This window comes from Staurois parvus, unplaced genomic scaffold (genome assembly GCF_062004578.1).
Source record: "Staurois parvus isolate SC_StPar_1 unplaced genomic scaffold, SC_StPar_1.0 ptg000541l, whole genome shotgun sequence".
NCBI lineage: Eukaryota > Metazoa > Chordata > Amphibia > Anura > Ranidae > Staurois > Staurois parvus.
The window spans coordinates 1,233,660-1,257,367 of NW_028318337.1; the positions used below are offsets into that span (position 1 = coordinate 1,233,660).

At 42.2% G+C, this 23,708-nt stretch overlaps 1 protein-coding gene across 3 annotated transcripts in view; it reads right to left on the bottom strand.

The window, feature by feature from the left end:
• The window catches only part of AP3D1 (adaptor related protein complex 3 subunit delta 1), a 147,682-nt gene extending 124,880 nt beyond the window's left edge, over nucleotides 1–22,802 (bottom strand). For 2 of the 3 annotated variants that reach the window (XM_089690751.1, XM_089690750.1), the window contains exons 1-2: nucleotides 22,619–22,802; nucleotides 4,582–4,677 (exon numbers count right to left, since the gene is read on the bottom strand). In XM_089690751.1, the coding sequence (XP_089546877.1) occupies nucleotides 4,582–4,677; nucleotides 22,619–22,714 (192 nt within the window). In that variant the 5' untranslated portion in view covers nucleotides 22,715–22,802. The remainder of the gene's footprint in view (nucleotides 1–4,581; nucleotides 4,678–22,618) is intronic. The other variant, XM_089690749.1, reaches the window with a different exon arrangement.
• Nucleotides 22,803–23,708: the final 906 nt, after the last annotated feature.

A 23,708-nucleotide genomic window follows, 5' to 3' on the forward strand; every position in this document is an offset into this window, starting at 1 on the left:
AGGGTCCGCTGCTGGCTAGGAAAAAAATTCTGTGGGGAAACCCTATAAGTTAGTCGAGTTGTGGCTCCCTGTGAGGGGTTGTACTTCAAATCCCCAGCAGATTGTCTCGCGCTTCGCGGACTTCCTTTCGCATGTGTACACCAAACCAGTTCCCTTTCCTGTAGCTCAGGCAGAAGCATTCTTTCAGGATTTACGACTCCCTGGATTGTCTGAAGTGGTGCAGGTAACCTTTAATACAGGTTTATCTGTATCGGAAGTACTTCAAGCTATCAAATCCTCATGGTCCTCCGCGGCCCCGGGTCTTGACGGCTTTTCAGGCCTCTATTACAAGAAATTTGCAACACTGTTGGTGCCCTTCTTGGCTAGTTACTTCAATGAATTACGACAGGGCTCTTTGACCTCTTCCGATGCACTCAGAGCTCATATCTCAATGACTCCTAAGACAACGGATGAGCAGGAACAGCAAGCCTTTTGGCCCATTTCACTTCTTAATGAGAATTTGAAGATACTAGGCAAGATTCTCAGTCTTCGGATCAACAAATATTTGCGTAGCCTGGTCCACAGGGACCAAGTGGGTTTCTTGCTGGGAGGCAGGCGGGTGACAATGTTTGTAAGGTGGTTCACCTCATACACCTTTTGCAACAGCAGAAAGTGTCAGGATTCTTACTGTCTTTGGACATTCATAAAGTTTTCGATTCTTTATCCTGGGAATACCTGCGGTTCATGTTGTCCTGCTGGGGCTTCGGGGATGCTCTCCTTTCTTGGATTCAGGCCTTGTATTCTTCCCCTTCAGCTTCGATTAAGTATGCAGGGTATTTCTCAGATCCCTTTCCTATTTGTCGAGGGACGAGACAGGGGTGTCCCCTGTCGCTGGCGCTCTTTGTCCTGGCGCTTGAGCCGTTGGCCTTGGCACTCCAGGCTGATTGTAAAATATCGGGGGTTCCTTACATGGGACAGGAATTTAAGTTGAATCTTTTTGTGGAAGATGCCCTCTTGACTCTCACTAATCCTTTGATGACATTCCCAAACTTGCAGCAGGTTTTTGCGCCTTTCTCCTTGATTACGGGTCTCCATATAAATTTTGATAAGACTGTCGCTCTCAGTATCACTTTGGCCTCGAATCTGGTTTTGTGCCTACAGTCCCACTTTCCTTACAAGTGGGCTTCATCTTCGCTTGAATACTTGGGCATTCACCTGACCCCCACCTATGGCTCTTTGTTTGCTTCGCTCTGTTTCCTCACTTATGCGCTCTTGGTAATTCCTGCTCCTGTCTTGGATAGGACGAGTTAATTCGGTTAAAATGGACTATCCTGCCGAAACTGTTATATTATTTTTGCACCCTCCCAGTGTGGGTTCCTTATTTCCTCCGGCTGATTCAGGAGAGGATTATGCCATTTATCTGGGCTGACCGGTGCCCCAGAGTCTCCAGAAATACACTTTTTGATCTTAGGCTGCAGGAAGGTCTGGGGGTGCCTAATGTAGCCAAGTATTATCAGGCAAGCCAGATTGCCCCACTGTCTATGCTGCACGCTTCCTCTGATGTTCCTCTCTGGGTTCTTTTAGAACTACCTAATTGTGCCCCAATTGCGACATCGACACTTCTATGGCTCCCCCCTGCCCTAAGCCCGACGACATTGAGTCCAATTTTGCTCCATGGCCTTCACGTATGGGACTCGGTTCGCTCCTCTAGCGACTTGATGTCACCCTTTCTAACTCTGCTCCCAATTACTAATAATCCTCTTTTCCCGCTGGGTTTAGATGAACCTGCGGCATTACCTTGGTGGGTGGCCAATGGTTTTTCGCAGGTGTGACACTTGAGTTCCCGGTCTTTCCCCACCTGGAATTCTCTTTGGGAATCACGGGATGTTCCCCAGGCAGAATTTTTTTAATTATCTTCAATTGCGGCATTGGCTGGCTTCGCTGCGTGGCACCTCCGCGTTTCCATATCAGAAATCTACCTTTGAAAAGCTTTGCCAACAGCATCCTGGCGCCCCCGGGTCTTGTTTCCCTATTCTATGCATCTTTGAATAGGCGTTCTTCGCGTACTTCCCTATCATATGTCGCTCAACAGGAGCGCGATTTGCGGGCAGTCGTGGATCCGGAGGACTGGAATAAGGCCTAGTCATTTATAGCCAAATGTTCATTCAACACATATACGCTGGAGGCGGCATACAAAATACTGTTCCGTTCGGGTTTGGTCTCATGTATTTGGCCTTCTCTAAACATCGTTTCATCTCTCCATATGCTGGTAAGCCCGGTATGCTTTGCTTCATTGTCCCATACAGGGCCTGTTGGCTCACCAGCAGAAGTTGGCCTCATATTTGTTCTTGTTGGCAACTAGAACAATTGCTCAAGCCTGGAACAGTACATCTGTCCCTCTTCAGGGGGTGCAGGACCGCATGTCCTCTCTGATACTTAATGAACAGATGTTGAGTATCTGTAATGACTCCCAACGCAATTTTTTGTAAAATCTGGGACCCGTGGTTGACATATGCTTTTCCCACGTTCCCCCCCGGCTAGCCTGGGTCTAGGTTGTTGATCGGCATTGGCGTTCCCAGATCCCTGCTGTTGGTCTTGTCTTCTTCCTTCTTTAATCTTCTTTTTGTTTTTGTCTGATTTTTGTGAGGCGGTAGAGATCTGCCTTTGGTTTACTTCACTGTTGGAGTTAAAACACTGTATTGTTTGTATTTTCTGTGCCATTGATAGCTCCTGAGTGGGCGTGCCTTCTGCTCTGCTGGTGTTGTAGCATTGTTTCTTTTATACCCTATGTGCTATTGACAGCCCCTGCGTGGGCGTGCCTTTTGATTAAGTCCATCTTTGTTTAAAAGTTTAAAATTAATAAAAACCATTGAAATACATACCAAAAAATATATATAAATGAAAATTAAAGAAACTGTGTAAAAAAATAGAATGTCCCACCATGCTTGCGCGCAATGCAAACACATGCGTGAGTCCCGCAACCACACAGTGATCGCCTCACACGTGGGGTTATCACCGCAAATGTCAGATCATGGCAGTAATTCTAGCACCAGTCTCCATTGTAGATCTAAAGTGGTAACTTGTAAAGGCTTTTAAAGCGCTGCCTATGATTAGTAAAATTTACATTGTTTGTTGCTGTTGCATAGGTGTGTGCAATTTTAAAGCATGACATGTATGGTATCTATTTATTTGGTGTAATATCTTTTATATTTTACCCAGAAATTCGGCTATGTATTGTGTTTTTTAGCATTAATATTAAAAAAATTATTTTCTTTTAAATTGCGTTTGAAAAACCACTGCCCAGATACCGTTTGGCATAAAGAATTGCAACACCCACCAATGTATTCTCTAGGCCTCGGATTTAAAAAAAAAAAAATAATAATAATCTTTGGGGCTTGTAAGAAATTTTCTAGCAACAAATAAAAAGCATTAAAAGTTTAAAGCTGTAGTAAACCGCATCCAAAAGAAAAAAAAAAAAAAAAAGAAAAATAGCACATTATGTAAAACTTAACTTAAAACGAAGCACTTCAGCGGCACACTGTCACCGCTGTAGGGGCTTCCATCTTCACCCAGTTTTCCTTCCGGGTTCGAGAGCTCCAACCATCTGACTGGCTGAACCGTGATGACATCACTCCCGTGCATGCACACGGGAGTCTCGGGACAGGGCACAGTGCTCTGAAGGAACGGCAAGGGTATGCCGTTCCTTCAGAACGCATGCACCGGTTGTAAAAATAAAATAAAAAAACAAATATCTCGCAAAAACAGTGCATGTTTAGAAGATACTCATTTTAACTACAAGTAAGCTTAATTATAAGCTTACTTGTAAGTAAAAATTAACAATGTGGCTTTACTACTACTTTAAGTCACCCTAAAGCCCTTTTTGTTTTTAAAAGCCCCAGATGTTCCTAAAAGAACCTCTGCCTAATAAAAAAACAGCAAAAAACAGCAACCCTTTTCCATTCTGGCAAATGTTTTATTTCTTTTATCCAGACAAGCAGATTGTCATGAGGGACATGTATACTGAGACCCCAATTTAGTCCCTTGGAAAAGTAGTTTTTGTTTTTTTTTTTAATTTCCACACTACTGAGACATTCAGTTGTCAAGTCTGGGAAAAGTGCTGTTGGTATCTGCAGGGAAATTACACTGAAGCATTCCAGAAAAAACAAATTCCAGAAAAAATGTGTTGTTTAACCAAGGATGAGCACACAAGAACTGGTGTTATTCAGATGAAGGAGGGGTGAGGAAGAACGATGTGCTGGGAGACTGAGAGGACGGTGAGGGTGAACAATTAGAATATGCTACTCAACCACAGCTGGAGGCACAAGGACATTTCCTGGCTTACAATAATGCTGAAGTTGAAGAGGACTGATAGATGCGTTGGGACTGCTGTGTTGGTGTTGAGCCGAAAAATGAGGCACATGGACATTTCCAGTGCAAAATCGGGAGCAATGAAGAAGAGAAGAAAATAAGGAGAAAAAGTATTTTGTCCCTACCATTCAACAATCAAGCACAAATCTGCAAGTCCTAAGAGATGGAGTTTTTATTACAATTTTTGTATATAGTGGTACCAACACGATAAATATGGATAGAGTAAATACTCACATATGTCAGCTTACAGACGGCATTGGCTTTCACTGCAATATTATCCTGTTTAAGTTCTTGCTTGATTTCATCAATGCAGTGAGAGATGTATTTTGCCTGAAGAAAAGATAAAGAGTTAATGAAACTGTGGATATTTAAAGCACTAGGAAAAACACAGAGCTAATCTGATATTACAAGGACAGTAATAGTATATGAATTAAACAACACAACTTATAGATAGTTACACCTGGCTAAGAGCTTGTTCACATGTGTAGATTATGAAAAATTAAGAAATGCTCATTAACACTCCAATAGGATTCATGAAGGGTTTATGACATGTTTTCATTGTGTTTATGAAGCGTTAAAATAGATTCAAGAATGGCTAATAAATACCTATGAAAAAGTGTTGCTTTTCTAGTTGGACGTACTTAAAAGGGGAAATGGTTAGGTTGTAGTGTGATAGCAGATATTTTTGTGATTTCGCAGAAGATGGATTCGTATACTTTGATCTAGTGGTGCACCGAAATGAAAATTCAAAATGCACTTGGCCGAAAACCGAAAATTGCAGTTTTTAAAAATGAACGTATATTTTCTTGGAAAAAAATACACTTTGATTACAAAAACAAACAAAAAAACCCCACAATATATACCCCAATTTTTTAGTAAAACATGAAAGCGGATGTTACGGCGAGTAAACAGTTACCCAACATGTTACGCTTTAAAATTGCGCACTTTTGCAGAATAGTGTCAAACTGCGCACTGCACAGAACTGCATGTGAATTGCACAGGAACCGCACAATGTTCCTAGTGTTAATGGGCCCTCAAACTATTATTGAACTTCCAAGTTAAAAATAAAAAAGGGGAGGATGAGTAAGTAATCACCTAAGTATTTGCCTTTTCATCATATGCAGAGCTATGACACACAATCCATAGGTTTGTAACAACTAACATTTCACTAATGCATTTTTTCACATTACAGAAACCAGCATAGAAACACTGTTTGCGTGCAATGACAGAGCACAGCAACAGGATCTGCATATGTGCGATTGGGTATCATTTGTTCTCTTGACAATGGCAAGTAGTCATGAAATATTCAAGGACAACTCTTGTCCTTTTAACGGTCACAAACGGAGAAAGGACTAGCAAAATACAGTAGAAGCTCAGCGAATGCCTTACCAAGAAAACATTCAGTAACATTACATTTCCAGAAGTCACAAAACACAACCTTGTATAAAGGAAAAAACGCCAATGCTAATGAAATTCTTACACAACTTCCCACTGTAAGATAACTACACACATGGACAAACTTTACTTTTTACCTGCCTGCTAAACTCAATGCATGGGATCATTTATCCTGATTAGATGCAGATTGCAATAACAATTAAATGTTTTAATTAAGATTGGGGTGATTTTTTTTTTTAAAGAGTTGAAGCTGTTGACTCAAAATTAATGTTCCTAAATAAGATGAAGCTGTGTAAAAAAAAAAAAAAAACAACACATCATCCAGAGTAGACTCTACACATGCTGTGGCAAAAACGGAACCTTCTGCTGTGTTCAGCAGGCAGTGCCACCACTAAACATGACCCACTGAAGGGTCACATTCTTGCGTGCTAAACTGTGTAAGGAAGATGTACAGTGGGGATCGAAAGTTTGGGCACCCCAGCTAAAAATTTGTATTAATGTGCATAAAGAAGCCAAGGAAAGATGGAAAAATCTCCAAAAGGCATCAAATTACAGATTAGACATTCTTTTAATATGTCAACAAAAGTTAGATTTTATTTCCATCATTTACACTTTCAAAATAACAGAAAACAAAAAAATGGCGTCTGCAAAAGTTTGGGCACCCTGCAGAATTTATAGCATGCACTGCCCCCTTTGCCAAGCTGAGACCTGCCAGTGTCATGGATTGTTCTCAATCATCGTCTGGGTAGACCAGGTGATGTCAATCTCAAAGGTTTTAAATGCCCAGACTCATCTGACCTTGCCCCAACAATCAGCACCATGGGTTCTTCTAAGCAGTTGTCTAGAAAACTGAAACTGAAAATAGTTGACGCTCACAAAGCTGGAGAAGGCTATAAGAAGATAGCGAAGCGTTTTTAGATGTCAATATCCTCTGTTCGGAATGTAATTAAGAAATGGCAGTCATCAGGAACAGTGGAAGTTAAAGCAAGATCTGGAAGACCAAGAAAAATATCAGACAGAACAGCTCGCAGGATTGTGAGAAAAACAATTCAAAACCCACGTTTGACTGCACGATCCCTTCAGAAAGATCTGGCAGACACTGGAGTTGTGGTACACTATTCCACTATAAAGAGATACTTGTACAAATATGGTCTTCATGGAAGAGTCATCAGAAGAAAACCTCTTCTACGTCCTCACCACAAAAATCATCGTTTGAACTTTGCAAATGAACATATAGACAAGCCTGATGCATTTTGGAAACAAGTTCTGTGGACCGATGAGGTTAAAATTGAACTTTTTGGCCGGAATGAGCAAAGGTACGTTTGGAGAAGAAGGGGCACAGAATTTAATGAAAAGAACCTCTGTCCAACTGTTAAGCATGGGGTTGGATCAATCATGCTTTGGGGTTGTGTTGCAGCCAGTGGCACAGGGAACATCTCACGAGTAGAAGAAAATGGATTCAATAAAATATCAGCAAATTTTGGATGGTAACTTGATGCCATCTGTGAAAAAGCTGAAGTTAAAGAGGGGATGGCTTCTACAAATTGATAATGATCCTAAACACACCTCGAAATCCATAGGGGATTACAACAAGAGGCGTAAACTGAGGGTTTTGCCATGGCCTTCACAATCTCCTGACCTCAACATAATTGAACATCTATGGATAGACCTTAAAAGAGCAGTGCGTGACAGACAGCCCAGAAATCTCAAAGAACTGGAAGACTTTTGTAAGGAAGAATGGGCAAAGATACCTCAAACAAGAATTTGAAAGACTCTTGGCTGGCTACAAAAAGCGTTTACAAGCTGTGATACTTGCCAAAGGGGGCAGTACAAGATATTAACTCTGCAGGGTGCCCAAACTTTTGCAGACGCCATTTTTTTGTTTTCTGTTATTTTGAAAGTGTAAATGATGGAAATAAAATCTAACTTTTGTTGACATATTATAAGAATGTCTAATCTGTAATTTGATGCCTTTTGGAGATTTTTCCATCTTTCCTTGGCTTCTTTATGCACATTAAGATAAATTTTTAGCTGGGGTGCCCAAACTTTCGATCCCCACTGTATATACTTAGCTATTTTCAGCCCAGTTTGGGCCACTCACATTATCTCCCCTGTGCCAGCCAGCAGCAGCTACAGGGAGGAAAGAGACAGCACTGGACAACGGCTGGTACTGACTAGAAGCAGGGACATCACCCATAGGCTCCTATGGCCCAACAGTTGTTGGCGATCCCTCCTCTCCCCTGTAGCCACTTCTGGCTGACACAGAGCAGCCAGATCACGTAACCAAACTGGAGTGGCCTGAAAATAGCCAAGTATTTACATATTTCTTAAGCAGATTAGTCAGCATAGGTGTTGGTAGGGGGTGGAAGCATTTTTAAGATGATTTAGGTATAGCCTTGAATTCCACTTTAAATGTTAGGTTAGTTAAAGTGTTACTAAACCCACAACAGTAAAACCAGTCTGTATATGCAGTAAAGCATGCTTGTTATACTCACTGTGTAACCTAAGGGGTTAATCCTCTGCATTGTGTAAAAATGCTGTTTGATCCCGACTTCTCTGATCCCCCCCTTCTTCCAGTGTCCCCCTCTTATCTCCTGATAAGACATAGTGTGGAGACACTGCACATGCTCAATTTGATGTGTATTGCTTGTGATCAGCTCAGGGCCAATCGGCACTGTCCAGACAGAGGTCAGGGGTTCTGCATCCTCCTAAAGCAGAATGAGAACTCCTCCTATAAGCTCTGCTGGACACAAGACTGCTCTAACTGCTGATGAAAAAAAGCTATTTAGCAGTTTATATTTACTAAAATAACACTGTTCAACAAATTTTTATTTTATGCCAGTTTTGGAAACAAAAGGATCCATTTCTTAATGAATTTCACATTCTGAGTTCAAATATAACAATGAAATTTGTCAATTGGCTCTAGTTTTTCTGTAAACGGAAAGTTTTCTACTATAGGCGTAATGACTACATAATGCACAGTAATTATATAGATAGATGTCTTTCCACAAATATAAAGCAAGTGATGTTGACTACATAACAAAGCCTAAATGGCATAATATATTGCATAGGATTACCAAGAAAAATTATAGCCATAAGCTAAGTTGAATCATTTTAATACTTAGGATTCTCACTAGTTTTGTCTTCAGTTTGTGTCGGTTTTGCTTCTCTTGGCTTTTCTCTTGTATTCGAGGAAAGGGCTATCTCTTACAACTGCACGTGACTACACGCTTCAGGTTCTTCCTCACTTGACTCAACCACGAAGGATTCTGGTGCTTTAGGAATTGGTAGCCCCTCTCCATGAGGAACTGGACGTATTGCCGATGGAATATTTGGATAGTGCACAGATAACGTTTTCTTCTTACTTAGCCCTTTTACAACTGGAGGCACCATACAAAAGTAACAATTACTAACATGATCTGTTGGCTCTCTCCAAATCATTGGCACAGCGAAAGGCATAGATGCCTTTTTTCCATTCAACCATTGCTCCAGTGCCGTCCCACAAGAATTGCAGCATATATGTGGTGCCCAGCTCTTGTCCTGGTCCCCTATCTTGCAGCCAAAATACAAGTTGTAGGCTTTCTTAATCATTCCTGTTATCCTCCTTTTTTGTGAGATAAAAGTTATTTCACCGCAGATATAGCAGAAATTATCTGCTTTATTCACACAAGTTCGAGGCATTATTGAGTAGCCTATATAAGCATAAAACGAAATGTAAAGACGCTGTCGAACTACAATCAGCTACAGATACTGCAGCTTTTATGCAGTGAAGTGATGCAATTAAAGGCTAATATTGCATCATCTCAGTATACATGCAATTTTCTATTGATCACCAGTATCAATTGCGCAATATGCAGCTGAAGTTGCATCATAATTTTGAATGGCTTACGTCATTAGATGGGTGAATATATCATGGAAACTAGAGCCAATCAACATTTTTTAGGGTCATTTTCGTTTTCAGCACCCCAAAATTATGTAAGATTAGCTAATTTTATGCCCAAAACTTTTTACCTGTTGAACAGTGTAATAGCATTTTCATATTCTGTGTACTGTGGGAGACCAGATATAGTGACTGCAGGATCCTGGGTTTAGGAACACTTTAAAATACATGTTTTGATCTGCATTTCTGAAATGCATAGGTGTTAATAGCCCTTTAGTAAAGCAGTCCCAAGAACACTTACCCTTTCTGTAAAAAAGAAATTATCCTTTAACACCAACTTGCATTAAAGTGATAGTAAGCTGAGGCAAAACAAAACCCACTGACACGCAGGGCTTTTATAACAAAAGAGACCCTAGAGTTCTCTTCTGTCATAAATCTGCCCCTGCCTGTTAAATGGTAATGTGATCTGAGCCGGACATGTGCAACTCAGAACACATTTACAGCCAGCTCTGCATGCCGCAGCAATGTGACTCCTGTGAGCATGCGCAGGAGTGATATCACTGCTGCCCGGCCATTCAAGCAGCTGAAGATTCCAATCCTGGAAGGACTGACCAGGTGACTATGAGGGCTCCGTTTGTAGGCAAGTCTGTTATAGTGTACTAGTATGCAACGCATGCTGCTATATTATGACAAACTTGTAGGGGGACCATTTTGTTTACTATCAGGACTTTACTAATGCATTAAAAAGATACTCTAATTGCAAGCAAAAATTATATTCATTGCTATGTGGCTCATACACACCCATGGCTTTCAACACAACGTTTCTGTAGCACAAGTGCACTCTGTAGACATGTTGGAGTGCCATTAAAAATAAATGGCCCATTTACACTGTTTAGTTGCATTTATGTGCGCACTGCCACATCGCACAGTACATTTTCAAAGATACCGCAACATAAATGCTTAAAGAATAAGTAAACCCTCACCTTATAAAACAACCCATTCAGTTTAAAAAAGAAATGAAAGGCAAAACAATGTTGTATACATATAAAAAATATTATATATACTTTTTTTTTTTATAAGATGTCACATAATTTCTGTTCTCAGCTGCATAAAGTGCTCATAGAGCTGGGGGAGGAGAAACAGCAACACACTGAACTTCCCAGTGAACGGCTGTGCAGGGGGGGCAAGTCCAATCATTGGAGGAGAAAAGGCTCAGCTAAAGAACTCACCGCTGTGCTCTCCAGCTTAGCATGGTCAGTTTTTAAAGGGAAAGCAGAGGAACTGGCAGGAATATCAGGGATTTCACACAAAGAAAATACAAAAAGAACAGGATACTTTTTCATACAAGCATATGGTACAGCAGGCACCTATCAGGAATATGAAATGCTGGGTTTACATATTGTTTAAATTGTAGAACTAGTACTTACGCACATTTTCTGAGTCCTTTGGGGGTGTACAGAGAAGGCAGATTTTTTTTTCCCCATTCAGTGTGGTAATGTGTATATATCAGAACTGAAAAAAAAGCCCCCAATTTCACAGGGTTCCAGACTTTTGTGCCAGACGCACTACCTAAAGGGACCTACAGGGAGGGTTTTAGGTGACCAGAGGGGACCAAGTCATCGCAGTGAAAAAGGACTGTTGACCAGACATCAACTTGAATGGCAGGAAAGAAAGCACAGATGTCAGTCCCTCAAAGCTAAACCTGACCACGTCAAAACCAGTGATGGTGGGTGATTTAAAAGGCAACCACAGGTGCAAACTATGAGGTAGCTTCCTGATGCTTTAGCCTCAACAGCCTTGAATAGGCCATACATGGATCGAAATTTGGCCGATCCATGTATGGACAGGATGGTTGTACAGAAGGTTGAACAAAAAAATAAGAAAGTGTATGGGCTGCCTAAGGCCCCTTTCACGCAGGCGTTCCATTTGTCAAATTTTCATCCATCTATTGATGGATGAAAAACAGACATCAATGCATCTCTATGGAAAAACAGATGTAAATGGATGATCATCTGTATACATCCTTTTCTGGAATGGATCCAAACTCTATTTTTGTTCCATTAAAAATGGACTGGACGAAAAACGCATGTAAATGGACAAATGATCCGTTTTTGCATTGGTAGTAGATTTAAAAAAACTGATATAAAAACTGATGTAAACCAATCTGTTATTTTTTTTTAAAAAACATGACTAAAGAAAAAAAAAAAAAATGGAACACCTGTGTGAAAAAACCCTCACAAAGCAAGTCTTCAGATACAGGGTCACACCTGGGACTGTGCCACGGCTCAGGACCTGGATAGTGCTTCACTGCTCAGTAATAAAGCCCACTCTGGAAAGTACCACAATGCAAACCCCAGCAGCTGAAGGTCACATTCAAAGCTAGCTCCACACATCCAGTCCAGAGTGGTCCGGGTACAGAATCCAAAGCTAAGTTGAGGAATGCTGACCCAAATATATACTATATAGTGGCAGCAGTATCAGCAAGGAATCTTGACTGAAGTAAAAGAGGAAATATCCACATTGAAAGGAAGGCTAGCAAAACAGTAGACCTGAAGAAAAGGTGTGAAACCTCCTAGAGCACTAGAACAAAAAACTGGAGGCATGCTGGATAGAGCAGGGGTTATATGGGGGCTGGCTTACAACTTTTGTTTGCCAGTGTGTTGCCCTCCTGTAGGTGGCAGTAAACTTCTTGAATTTCTGTATTCCTCAATAGACCGTCACTGACCAGAGAAATAGGATGTGGGTCAGGAAAGTCACCAAAAAAAAAGTAAAAAAAGAAAAATCATCTTCCCTCTATAGTGCAGTGTGTTACAGGAACTCATGTGTTACTGCAAAGCATAGCCGCACATTACCTGTGTTAGTGCGCCTCAGTGCAATTTATTGCCATTCACTGCACCCCAAACCATGGATAATTAAATCAATCTGAAACCCAATCCACCACCACCACCACCTACAAACTATACTATCACCTAATTTTATAATAAAACCTGTGATATGTACCCAAGAGCTGCTCTGGGCTCCCCAGTTGCAGTCACCCAAAAAACAGCCTGCTGCAGATCACATTGTAGCTCTCAAAGGCTAGCGTCTTTTTTGAAACGGAACCAAAGATTCTTCGCTGACTCTACTTAAAAGTATAACTCCAGCCAAACCAGTTTTTATATATAAATGGACAGGGAAAAGTTTTTAATGTCTTTGTAATAAAAGTGAAGGGAATTCCAGGCTTCTACAGTTGTCAACCAAACAGGAATCGCCACTGTAAGAATTCCACTCACCTCCTGGGGGACAACAGCAAAATTTTGGATTTCCCATAACTTTCTGTCCTGGAGAGTATGGCCTTCAAGCCAAACAGGATGAACATCTCTACTGGGTACCAAAACAACAATTCTAACTAACTATCCTCTACAATCTAAACAAAACAAAAAAGAAAAAAATAAATATTTTGGCTCGAGTTCGGGTCCATTCACATGGGTGATTAGCACACCCTGGAGAATTCCAGTGGCAAGAATCTGTACAGTTCTAGGTCTGGAATAACAGGTGTGCGTGAATAGTTGCAACCACTCACCTCATACAATGCAATGACGGGCTGGCAACAGCTATTCATGACTGTTCGCACAACCAGTGATTAACTGCATTTATTGTGGCTGGATGCATTTTGTGTGTTGGCGTAAGGGCAAAAACCTTTTTTCTACACTTGCACAGCCTGCAGTTCCCTTTCAATGCCAATCATCACGCACTGAAACTTGCACTTCCAGCTGTAGTTACAGATATCACATGGTTTGCACATCCTCCCTTCAGAAAAAAGTCTTGAATCTTTTGACTTACATTCTGTGATTGGAAGAAAGAAGGAAGGCAGGGACTTGTAGTTCCACTTGTGGCCAGATATCATAGAAGGTCCCACAGCTTCCCCATTCACAGAACGCTTTGCATTCAGTGAAAAGAACGCAAGCCTTTTTCTGCATAGAAAAGGTACTGAGGGACTACAAGTCCCAGCGCCAGACTCCGACAGGAGACTGCAGGCTTACTAAAAGTAAAATGTTTAACTGATACTTCAGAAGCCAGGTATGGAGCATACTGCATTAAAAGGTTACATATTTTACTGTGCAAAAGCAGAAAAATCGTTTTTGGCAATACTTCAGCTTTATGCACATGGTATTATTTAACCACTTGAGCTCTGGAAGATTTTACCCCCTTTGTGACTAGGCCGTTTTTTGCTGTTCAGCACTGCTCTACTTTAACTGGTAATTACACGGTAATGCAAAGCTGTACTCAAACAAAATTTAAATCTATTTTAACATAAATAGAGATTTCTTTTGGTGGTATTTAACCACTTCCCGACCGGCCGTTGTATATAAACGGCCGGACGGTGGCACTGCAGGGTCGGGTGGCCGTCTATAAACGGCCTCCCCGCACCCTGCTTGTGCGCGCTCCCTGGGAGCGTGCAGCACCGCGATCCGGTGCCCGCTGTGTCCTCCGGACACAGTGAAACACCGATGGTCGGACGGGACCTCTGTACAAGGTCCCGATCATGTGATCACTGATTGGCCAATCAGTGATCGCATGCAAAGTAGTAAGCAAGATGTCACTTGTGACATCATTGCTTACTATGTGTGAAATCTGTGAATGATCACAGAGGTCACATGGTACAAGGCTATTCACAAAAGCCTTGTACCATGTGACAAGCTGTGACCAATCACAGCTCACTCTGTATTTCTCAATGAGTGCAGGAATGCACACAGAGAGAAAGAGAAATGATTGCTTTTACATCCTATATGGGTGTAAAAGCAATCAGTGTAAAAAAAAAAAAAAAAAAAATCTTTATCACCCCTCACAAGTAGTACAGTGTCACCATGATGACACTGTACTGCTAGGGTGACAGTATGTAAATAAAAAAAAATAAAAATAAAAAATATCAAAAAATAAAATAAAAATGTAAAAAAAATGTTAAAAATTATAATTTTTGCTTATAAATTAATTTGGATTTTTTTTTTTTTTTACTAAAAAGATAACGGAATAAATTTTGGCTAAGATTTATGATGAAATATTATTTATTTGCAAAATTTTATAAAAAAAAACACTTTTTTTAAAATTTTTTGGACATTTCATTTACATAGCAAAAAAAATACAAATCCCAGCGGTGAATAAATACCACCAAAATAAAGCTTTATCTATCTAAAAAAAATGGTAAAAAATTCATTTGGGTACAGTGTTGCATGACCGCGCAATTGTCATTCAAAGTGTGATAGCGCTAAAAGCTGAAAATTGCCCTGGTCAGGAAGGGGGTAAAAGTGTCCGGTCTGGAAGTGGTTAAACACCACTGGGTTTTTTATTTTGTGCGATTTAAGTGAAAAAAAAAGACCCAAAATTAAAAAAAAAAAAAAAAAAAAAAAAAAAAGATTTTCTTTCCACTATTAAACCTATCAAATAAAAATCAAATTTCTTCATAAATTTTGGCCAAAATGTATTCAGCTACATGTCTTTTGGTAAAAAGTGTATATTGATTAGTGTACATGAAAGTTATAGTGTCTACAAACTATGGTATAGATTCTGGAATCAGCGACATAGTGGTACTGCGATAATGCCGCCGCAATCTGACACTAACCAAAGCTAGCCAAGTGCTAATAATATACATTGTCATTGTACTAATGACACTGCTTAGAAAGGGGTTAACATCTGGAGAGATCAAGGGGTTAACCTCCCTGGCGGTATTCCCGAGTGTAGCTCGGGATAAAATTTCAGTACCACAAGCGGTAACCCCGAGCTACATTCGGGTTTACCACGTGGTGTTGCTCAGGGATTCCCTGCAGAGCTTAACTTGTCCTTCGCTCCCATGTGTCCCCGGCCATCTCCTCCGGACGATGCCGATGTCCGGCTTCCGTGTTCCTGTCCCTGTGACGTCGGGACATACGGGCGCAGGAACCGGCGGCAAATTTGAAATTTTTAAAAAATGTATTTTTTTAAAACGATTATTACATAGTAAAACATTGCTGTTTCAAACCATTTCACGTACATTTTGTCCCTAGTGCTTTGTCCTGCGCCCTGCCTGCATTTTGACTGTTCTTTCTGCCTGGAAACTGGGAAAAGTCCATGGCGTCCAAAAAACGTCCCTTTAGGTCAAAATCGGTTTTAGACCAGCTAGAGAACAGTGATAGTAAATCAGAACCACTTGCAGAATTAAGTGATGATTCGTGGGGAAATTCGTCATCAGAGACTGAAAACGATTTTGCGACTTTGCTCAGCGATGTGCGAACTTGGCGCTATATTTCAAATTATAGTGTTTTTTGTTTGATTATATTATTGAATTAAATTTATTATTATATTTTTTTTTATGATTATTTATTAAATTATAGTTTATGATTTCGTGTTTCAAGTTTTATTATATCTGGAATGTTTACTAGACTCTTGTTCGGACAGATTTCAGTGAGTTATTCCTAAAAATGACAGGCCTACAATAAAAAAACTACATATTTCCATGCAAAATAATGGTACCGCTTTCAGCACCAAAAATCTGAAAAAAATCATACCGCCAGGGAGGTTAAATGTGTGCTCAACAATGTTTACTTTGTGTACTGTACGCTGTTTTACTAAGCAATGTGCCGGTTTTTACTTCCTGCTTTGCAGGGAGAGGAAAAAAAAAATGGCACCTCGCTGCTGTCTGAAGAGAGTTCTGTGTTGCTTACCATATGAGAGCGGACAGGTACGTGACTGTGCTTGTACGAGCCGACCTGCTCCAGTAAGTGTACTGTGGCGGGTCGGCAAGTGGTTGAACAGTTTTTGTACAATCATGTTTCAAAAATATGATTGGAGAAATTACTTTTGAAAATAGCAATGCAGTAGCCGTGGTGAGGAAACCAATTAAAAAAAAAAAACAATATGAAAGTTCTACAGTATGCACAATAAACATGACAAAGTTACAAAATTGTTTTTCTTCTCATAAACTGCAAGCAGCAATACAGCACTGCAGTGTGAGAAACTCTCACTCATCTGTCTTATCAGACACACCTTTATTTATTGTGTAACATTTTCATTATACAGAAATGTAAACTTACACTGCAGGATATATAAAGTGAGGATATGCGGAAAGATAAACAGTTAGAAATATCCTTTATTGCTGGGTTCTCTTTTCTAAAACTGCTGATGGATGTGGCTCACATGGCAACAAACTTTAACTGTTACTAAACCCACAACAGTAAAATCAGTCTGTATATGCAGTAAAACATGCTTGTTATACTCACTGTGTAATCTAAGGTTATTCCTCTTCATTGTGAAAAGGCTGTTTAATCCTGATCCTCCTCTTCTTTCACTGTCCCCAATCCATCTGCCACAGTTAGAGCAGCAGTGGCAAGTCTGCACATGCTCTTTTTGGTGTGTATTGCTAGAAAGCTATTTTTTTGGGAGGGTGCATGTAATTGGCACTGGGCCAATCAGTGTTGTCCTGACAGAGGGTCAAGGGTTATGCTGCCTCTTAGGACAGACACAAAATGAGAACATATATATGAGAATATATGATTGCTATATACTGCTGATGAGAAAAGGTATTTATCAGTTTATATTTACTAAAATAATTGCATTTCCATGTTGTGTGTACTGTGGGAGACCAGATATAGTGAATGCAGGGTCCTGGGTTTAGTAACACTTTAAGTCTCTTTGTCCATGGAGAAAAGGAAATGCCTAGCTATCAGACACATAGCTGGAATCAGTTGAAACACTTATTTGAGTAGCAAGTACAAGTGAAAAATCCCTGTGATAAAAAAACAGTGGACAAAGTCCTTCAGCACCCATGCAAAAAAAATAATAAAAAGAATTAAAAAAAAAAAAGGCCAAAGTGTGTTTCCCCCCATGAGCTATAGAGACCAGCATAGGTTTCACATCCTGCCCTGTTTGTGCTGCTCTCTTTCTGAAACACCTCAGCCCAACCCTCATACCAAGTCATTTAAAGTGGTTGTACAGGCTCAATGTTTTTACCTTCATGCATTCTATGCAGTGCAAGACCACTGCACAGAGAAGGTAATGATAACATGTTTGTTATTTTTCTTTTTCAAATTTGCCTTTAATATTACTTTAATGCTAAATATCAGTCTGGAACTAAAAACTGCAGCCCTTGCAGTACAGGCAGGCGCCATCGCAAGGGGATTTTATTTGTTCCAGCCTGGAAGAAAAGACGCACAGGAATAAGGAAAAATACTTACCTAATTAAACTCTTCAACAGGCTCTCTCATTTTTGCGACCAGATTGCTACAGCCTCCTCTCTGAGCCATTCACAGCAACAGGTGGAATGCCTGCCCCTTCCACATACAATGTTAACAGCCCTACATTGTACGCGATGACGCAGAGTGGACACCCACAGGCCAGAGCTTCAGGCAGAAGAGAAGAGCACTGGTGCTTGCTGGAAGGGGGAATAGGGTAAGTAACACTGCCTCTCCCTCCACCCCCTAGAAATGAAAAGCATTAAACCCATGCAGTGCACACAGAACCAACTGCAAGGGTATTTTTTTTTCCAGCCCGGAATTCAACTTCAACGCGCATTGCCAGAACACATGGCAATGCACCTGCTCTATATGTGGCACATTGCAGGGCCATTTATTGTGAGTGACAGTCCAACACAATATACAGTAGAATACAATGCACCACAATGTATATAATGTGTGTTGAGGTGAGCTGCATTTGGGAAAAAGTCATGTAAGATTGTTTGTATTGGTGTGTTGGCAATCTATTCATAACAAATGAATGGAGGTCTATAGAGAACAACTGACAGCAGTCAAACATAGTGGAATACTATAGGTACGAAAATCTGGAGTAAGGGCAATCAACCTTTATTTATGTGTTCTGCATCATATACTCAATTTGATTTGCCCACATTATAGACAGCTTTACTTTAAAAGTAATTCAAGTGTTAGGTGAAAATAGTTATGTTGCATGTTAACCTGTACAAAATCCCTGGTACTGAAGTTTTTTTTACCTTAAAGAGATTGTAAACCCTTACATATACCCAGTGACTGGCCTCAGGTGATACACAAAGATGAAACAAATCCTCCTATATAAGTTGTGCCTGTCTATCTACAGTCTTCTCTACATCCGTTCAAAGTCCAGAATTTATAAAGCTTTTCAGAGTCCAGAAAAAAGGAAGCTGAGAACTGAAATTACACCCATTGAGGAAAGCTCTGAGAGCCAATTGGAGGGAAGTGAAACACCGTAAAGTTCAATACAAGAGGGATAGGAGGGCCCTGCTCCTCGGAGCTTACAGGTTTCTAGCAGGTAGTGCTGACCTACCCACGTGTGCACCAAATGCACATGTACAGATCTGACCCTGTAATCAGTGTCCTCAATCAAACATTAGGTTTTTGGCCCCCCTTCACACTAATGTCCTTAGCCCCTTTAACTTAACACCCCCCCCCCCCCCCCCACTGTGCTACCTTACACAGACAGTGATTGATTGCTAGGACTGCCCTTCATCCTAGCAACCAATCACCTGCTTGTTAACATCGGGCAGCTCCCACCCTCCATCCAGGACTCCAAGAATCCAAGGATTCTTTTCTTCAATGTAAGTTTGGACCTTCCCCTCTCACAAAACCAAGAGTTTGCTATCACTATAAATAACAAAATTCTGTACTGGCAGTTTATCAAGGCCTTTGACCAGCTCACACAAGTCTCTAAAAATAAAGAGAATCAGCTGATTAAAATAAACTAGTGTGCTTCTGATTCACAAATGATAGCCCAGTATGTACAGCTAACTTTGTGAATTAAATGACTGAAGGATCTCATTGTTTGGGAAAGAGGAAGTGAAAAACATGACTTGCACAGGGCAGAGCTACAAGCTGGGAGGAGAATAACATGAAATCAAGCAGAGGAACAATGCTTCCATATCATCAATTCTGCAGCAGTTATGGAAGCTTTCCATTTCTGGTTAGTGATATATGTAGGTAAAAAGGATCATAAGGAAACATTGTTCTTCTGCTTGCTTCCATGTTATTCTCTTCCCAAAGTGCACAGGATAAAGCCTTTCACTTTTTTTAGTCTAGGGCAGGGGTGGGCAAACTTTTTGACTTGAGGGCCGCAATGGGTTCATATATTGGACCCGGGGGCCGGACCAAGAGTAGATGAATGATGTGTATGTGTCATCCATAGTAAGTATAGTAATATTCCCCCATAGTAAGCATAGTAATTCATCCCCCATATAGTAATTCATCCCCCATATAGTAATTCATCCCCCATAGTGTAATTCATCCCCCATAGTGTAATTCATCCCCCATAGTGTAATTCATCCCCCATAGTAATTCAACCCCCATAGTAATTCATCCCCCATATAGTAATTAATTCCCCATATTAAGTCCCCAAGTCCCCCTGTGTCAATTCTCTTACCTTTGCTCCGCGCGTTCCTCTCGCCGTGTTCCCGCGCCGTTCCGGTGTAGCATGAAAATCTGTCTCCTATGAGGATCTGTCCTCCTCGACGTATCTGCTCATGTGCAGATACGTCGAGGGGGACAGATCCTCATAGGAGACAGATTTTCATGCTACACCGGTCTTCAGGGCGGACTGTGAGAGGAGCCTAGCTCCCCTCGTGTTCGTCACGCTGCCCCGCCTACACACATCCTGACAACCATCCTGACAGTATCACGCTCCGCGGGCCGGATTAAAAGGTCCGCCGGGCCGTATACGGCCCGCGGGCCATAGTTTGCCCATTGCTGGTCTAGGGGCTCATTTATACCCATCCTCTGGAACTCCCTGCCCCAACCCATCAGATTATCACCTACTCTCCTCTCCTTTAGGCGCACCCTGAAAACCCATCTCTTCAGGGAAGCCTACCCCGCCCCCTGCTAACTTGCCGACCTCCTCCACTCTTCCTACCACTCCATCTCCCACAGCTATCTCCTCCTGTGCCACCATCCCCTCCCTCCTAGATTGTAAGCTCGAACGAGCAGGGCCCTCGATCTCCTCATGTTTTGCATTGTATTGGTATTGTTCTGTCACATGTTCTGTTCCCCTCTGTAATGTACAGCGCTGAGCGAACTATTGGCGCTTTATAAATACTGTATAATAATAATAATTTATACTACAAACCCCATGTTCTGCACTTGTGTTTACATGGGGTTGTGGCATGTTATTGGCACTTTTTTTTTCTTTTACAGAGCAGCCTTGGATTAAGACGAGTTAGGCCCATACCCATGCGAGGGCTGTGTTTACCTGCACGGAGATGCACAGGTGTTCAATGCATCTGTGCAAGAAGCGCCATTCATGTTAAGTGGGACACAGCTGCTGCCCCCAATTTGACAGAGTGCATGGCCCTAAACACAGAGTGTACATTTCGGGCCATACACCTACACAGCTGTCAAACTTGGGAGCAGTGGTTGTGTCCTAATTGATATGAATGGTACTGCTTGCATAGGGATGCTTGGAACACCTTTGCATCCCTGTGTGGAAAGCATGGCCCTCACAGATCTGCACGTGTAGTACACCTGCGTGATTGGGATGTTTTTTCCAGAACCTCTAGACTCCAGAGACCTTGTGCAGGCAGCCCATTCAAGTCTATTAGGATGCAGCAGCTGCACGGGCACAGCTTCTCATCCTAATGTGACAGATGTGCAGGTGCACAACCCTAAATGCACTTGGGACAACTCACATACATACCTGTCACATTAGGATGAGCGGCTGTTGAAGACTGGGTTCACGCTGATGAGGTGCGAGAAATGCTGTGAATCCTGTGCGTTTCCCGCGCCACATGGCCTTCATGTGATCTTGGTGCGGGTGTCAATGTTAAATTAACGACACCGCGAATCAGATTGCTAAACACAGTGAGATTGCCAGAAATTGCATCTCATGGGTAAGAGCATCCACGCGATGCGATTCAGGTGCGGAAGGGAGATTGACAGCTCATTCACCGGAACTATAGTGAAGGGGAAAAAAACCCAGTAATTACATTTAAAAACCGGCAGTGACATTTAGGGGCAGCTAGTGAGGGAGCCTGAGTGTATACACTGCTCCCGAACTGTATACACTGCTCCTTTCCCGCCCCCTCCTCCCTACAAAAGAGGACCTGTCACTCGTATGCTATCACATAGGAGACTATTGGTTCCCTATGTGATAAGAATAAAATCAGAAGTTAAAAAAAAAAAAAAAAAAAAAAAAACAACCATTTTCAGCCCCCTGCATTCTGTATTTTCGGTATCGGCACATTAAGGTAAAAAACATACCACTACTTGTCGTGCCCTGACAAACACTTAACCAAGTACTCTCATGATCCAGCACTCTCCCATCTGTAGCACTGCTGCAGTCAGTCAAATCCTGTGAGAAGCCAGTGGGGGAGTGGCCGAGCAGTGCTGCATATGTCTATGGATGCACACAGCTCACACAAAAAAGCGCTGCAACGGTGTAAACTAGACTCACTGAAATACATTCAATTTTCTTGCATGTATACTGTGTTTACAAGCACTTTCAAATGCATCTGGTGTGAAGGAGCCCTCAATCTTCACCAATATTTCAGAATGCTATAGAATGGTGCAGTCAGGCAACCTCTACAGACACTGAATTAGTAGTAGTGTTCCACGCCTGAGTGACACAGTAAATGACAGGGCACATGCATGGCAGGCTGGGTATGCGATAGCAGATTATGCTTTGTACACAGAAGCCAAGGAGACAGACTTTGTCTAGAAAGGCTGGATAACATCTGCACATCCATGCAGCCCCAGGCCTGAGGTGGCATGGCCACTTCCATGACTGGGGGTTCTCCATCCCTACTGGTGCCACATCATCCATTCAGGAGGCAGAGAAGGCTGGTTCTGCTGCTGGACCAGGTGTGAGGGGATGTCATTCCTAGGAGCAGGGTGTGGGGGGTACAGTCCTGTCTGCTTATGACTGGGGGAGTGGTGGGTGGTCACAAAAGCCCCCCTACAAAATGCCAACTGCTGCCATCATTCTCCACAGGCCAGTGTTACCGCGCCCCCACCTCCCTACTTTCCATGCGCCGGCTTTTCTTCTGTCCAGCCTCATTCACCGGTGCCTCACCTCATCCTCTTTGTGGTTCCGGATTCCCCGCACCAGGTCTTGTAGGTTCTTGTCGAACATGCGATCAATGCTGCCCTTCACCATACGGAGCGCCATGTCTGCACACCGGGTAAGGGCCCCCGCCGGACTCTCCTGTCACCGGACACGGACACACAAAATGGCTGCCACTCAGCTGACTGCTTTGCCCGCCCACTGAGCCACGTGACTGACAGCACAAGAGGCGGCCTGAGGGAAGAGGGGCTGAGCGGTCTTCCGTATACCCCCCTACCCCCCCTCCTCTCTAGGTGCGGTGTGAGTGGCAGGACGGGATGGTGTCAGCGAGGGAAGCTTCCTCAGACGGTGAACGCGAGGAATATGGACAAACCTGTTCTGTAGGAGACAAGAAACCTGGGGCAGGAGTGAGATAGGAGGCTTACTATAAAGGACGGCCTTGTGAGGGAACCTGTGACAGGGTTTGGAGGCGTTGTGCATACAAGTCAGTGTCAGGGGCGGACTGACAACTCATGGGGCCCCCGGGTAATAGGGGATCATGGGCCCCCTGTGTCCTTGCCCAAACTCAAAAAAGACTATGAAAAAGGTACCAGGGGCATCTCATGGGGCCCCCTACTGACCTCGGGAACTGCCCGAGTTTCCAAATGGTCAGTCCGCCCATGGGCGGGGTTTAGTGTGGAGATTTTTGTCGGGACGTTTAATAATGCTGGTTGAGACATGGCCAGTTTCGTTAAGTATTTCAAAATGTATTTTGGGATTAACATTTGACTTTAGTCATTACAATTCCTGAACGGAAGCCACATACACTCAGGACAGCCATCAGAAATTTGGGGGCCCCTTACATAGCTTTAGGCCCACCCACCAATGTACCCCAGGGCCTGCCCACTAGCCATCCTACTGAATATGCCCGCTGGCTGTCCCACGAGTCCTTCAGTGCGCACACTTTTATTGACAGCGGAGTTCCACTCAACCTAGCAAAAATAAAAGTCAGCAACTACAAAAACTGTAGCTGCTGACTTTTAAAAAACAGCCACTTACCTGTCCCTCGGTCCCGTGGTGTGTCCCCCGCAGCTCGTTTCACTGGCCGTCCTGTATTCCA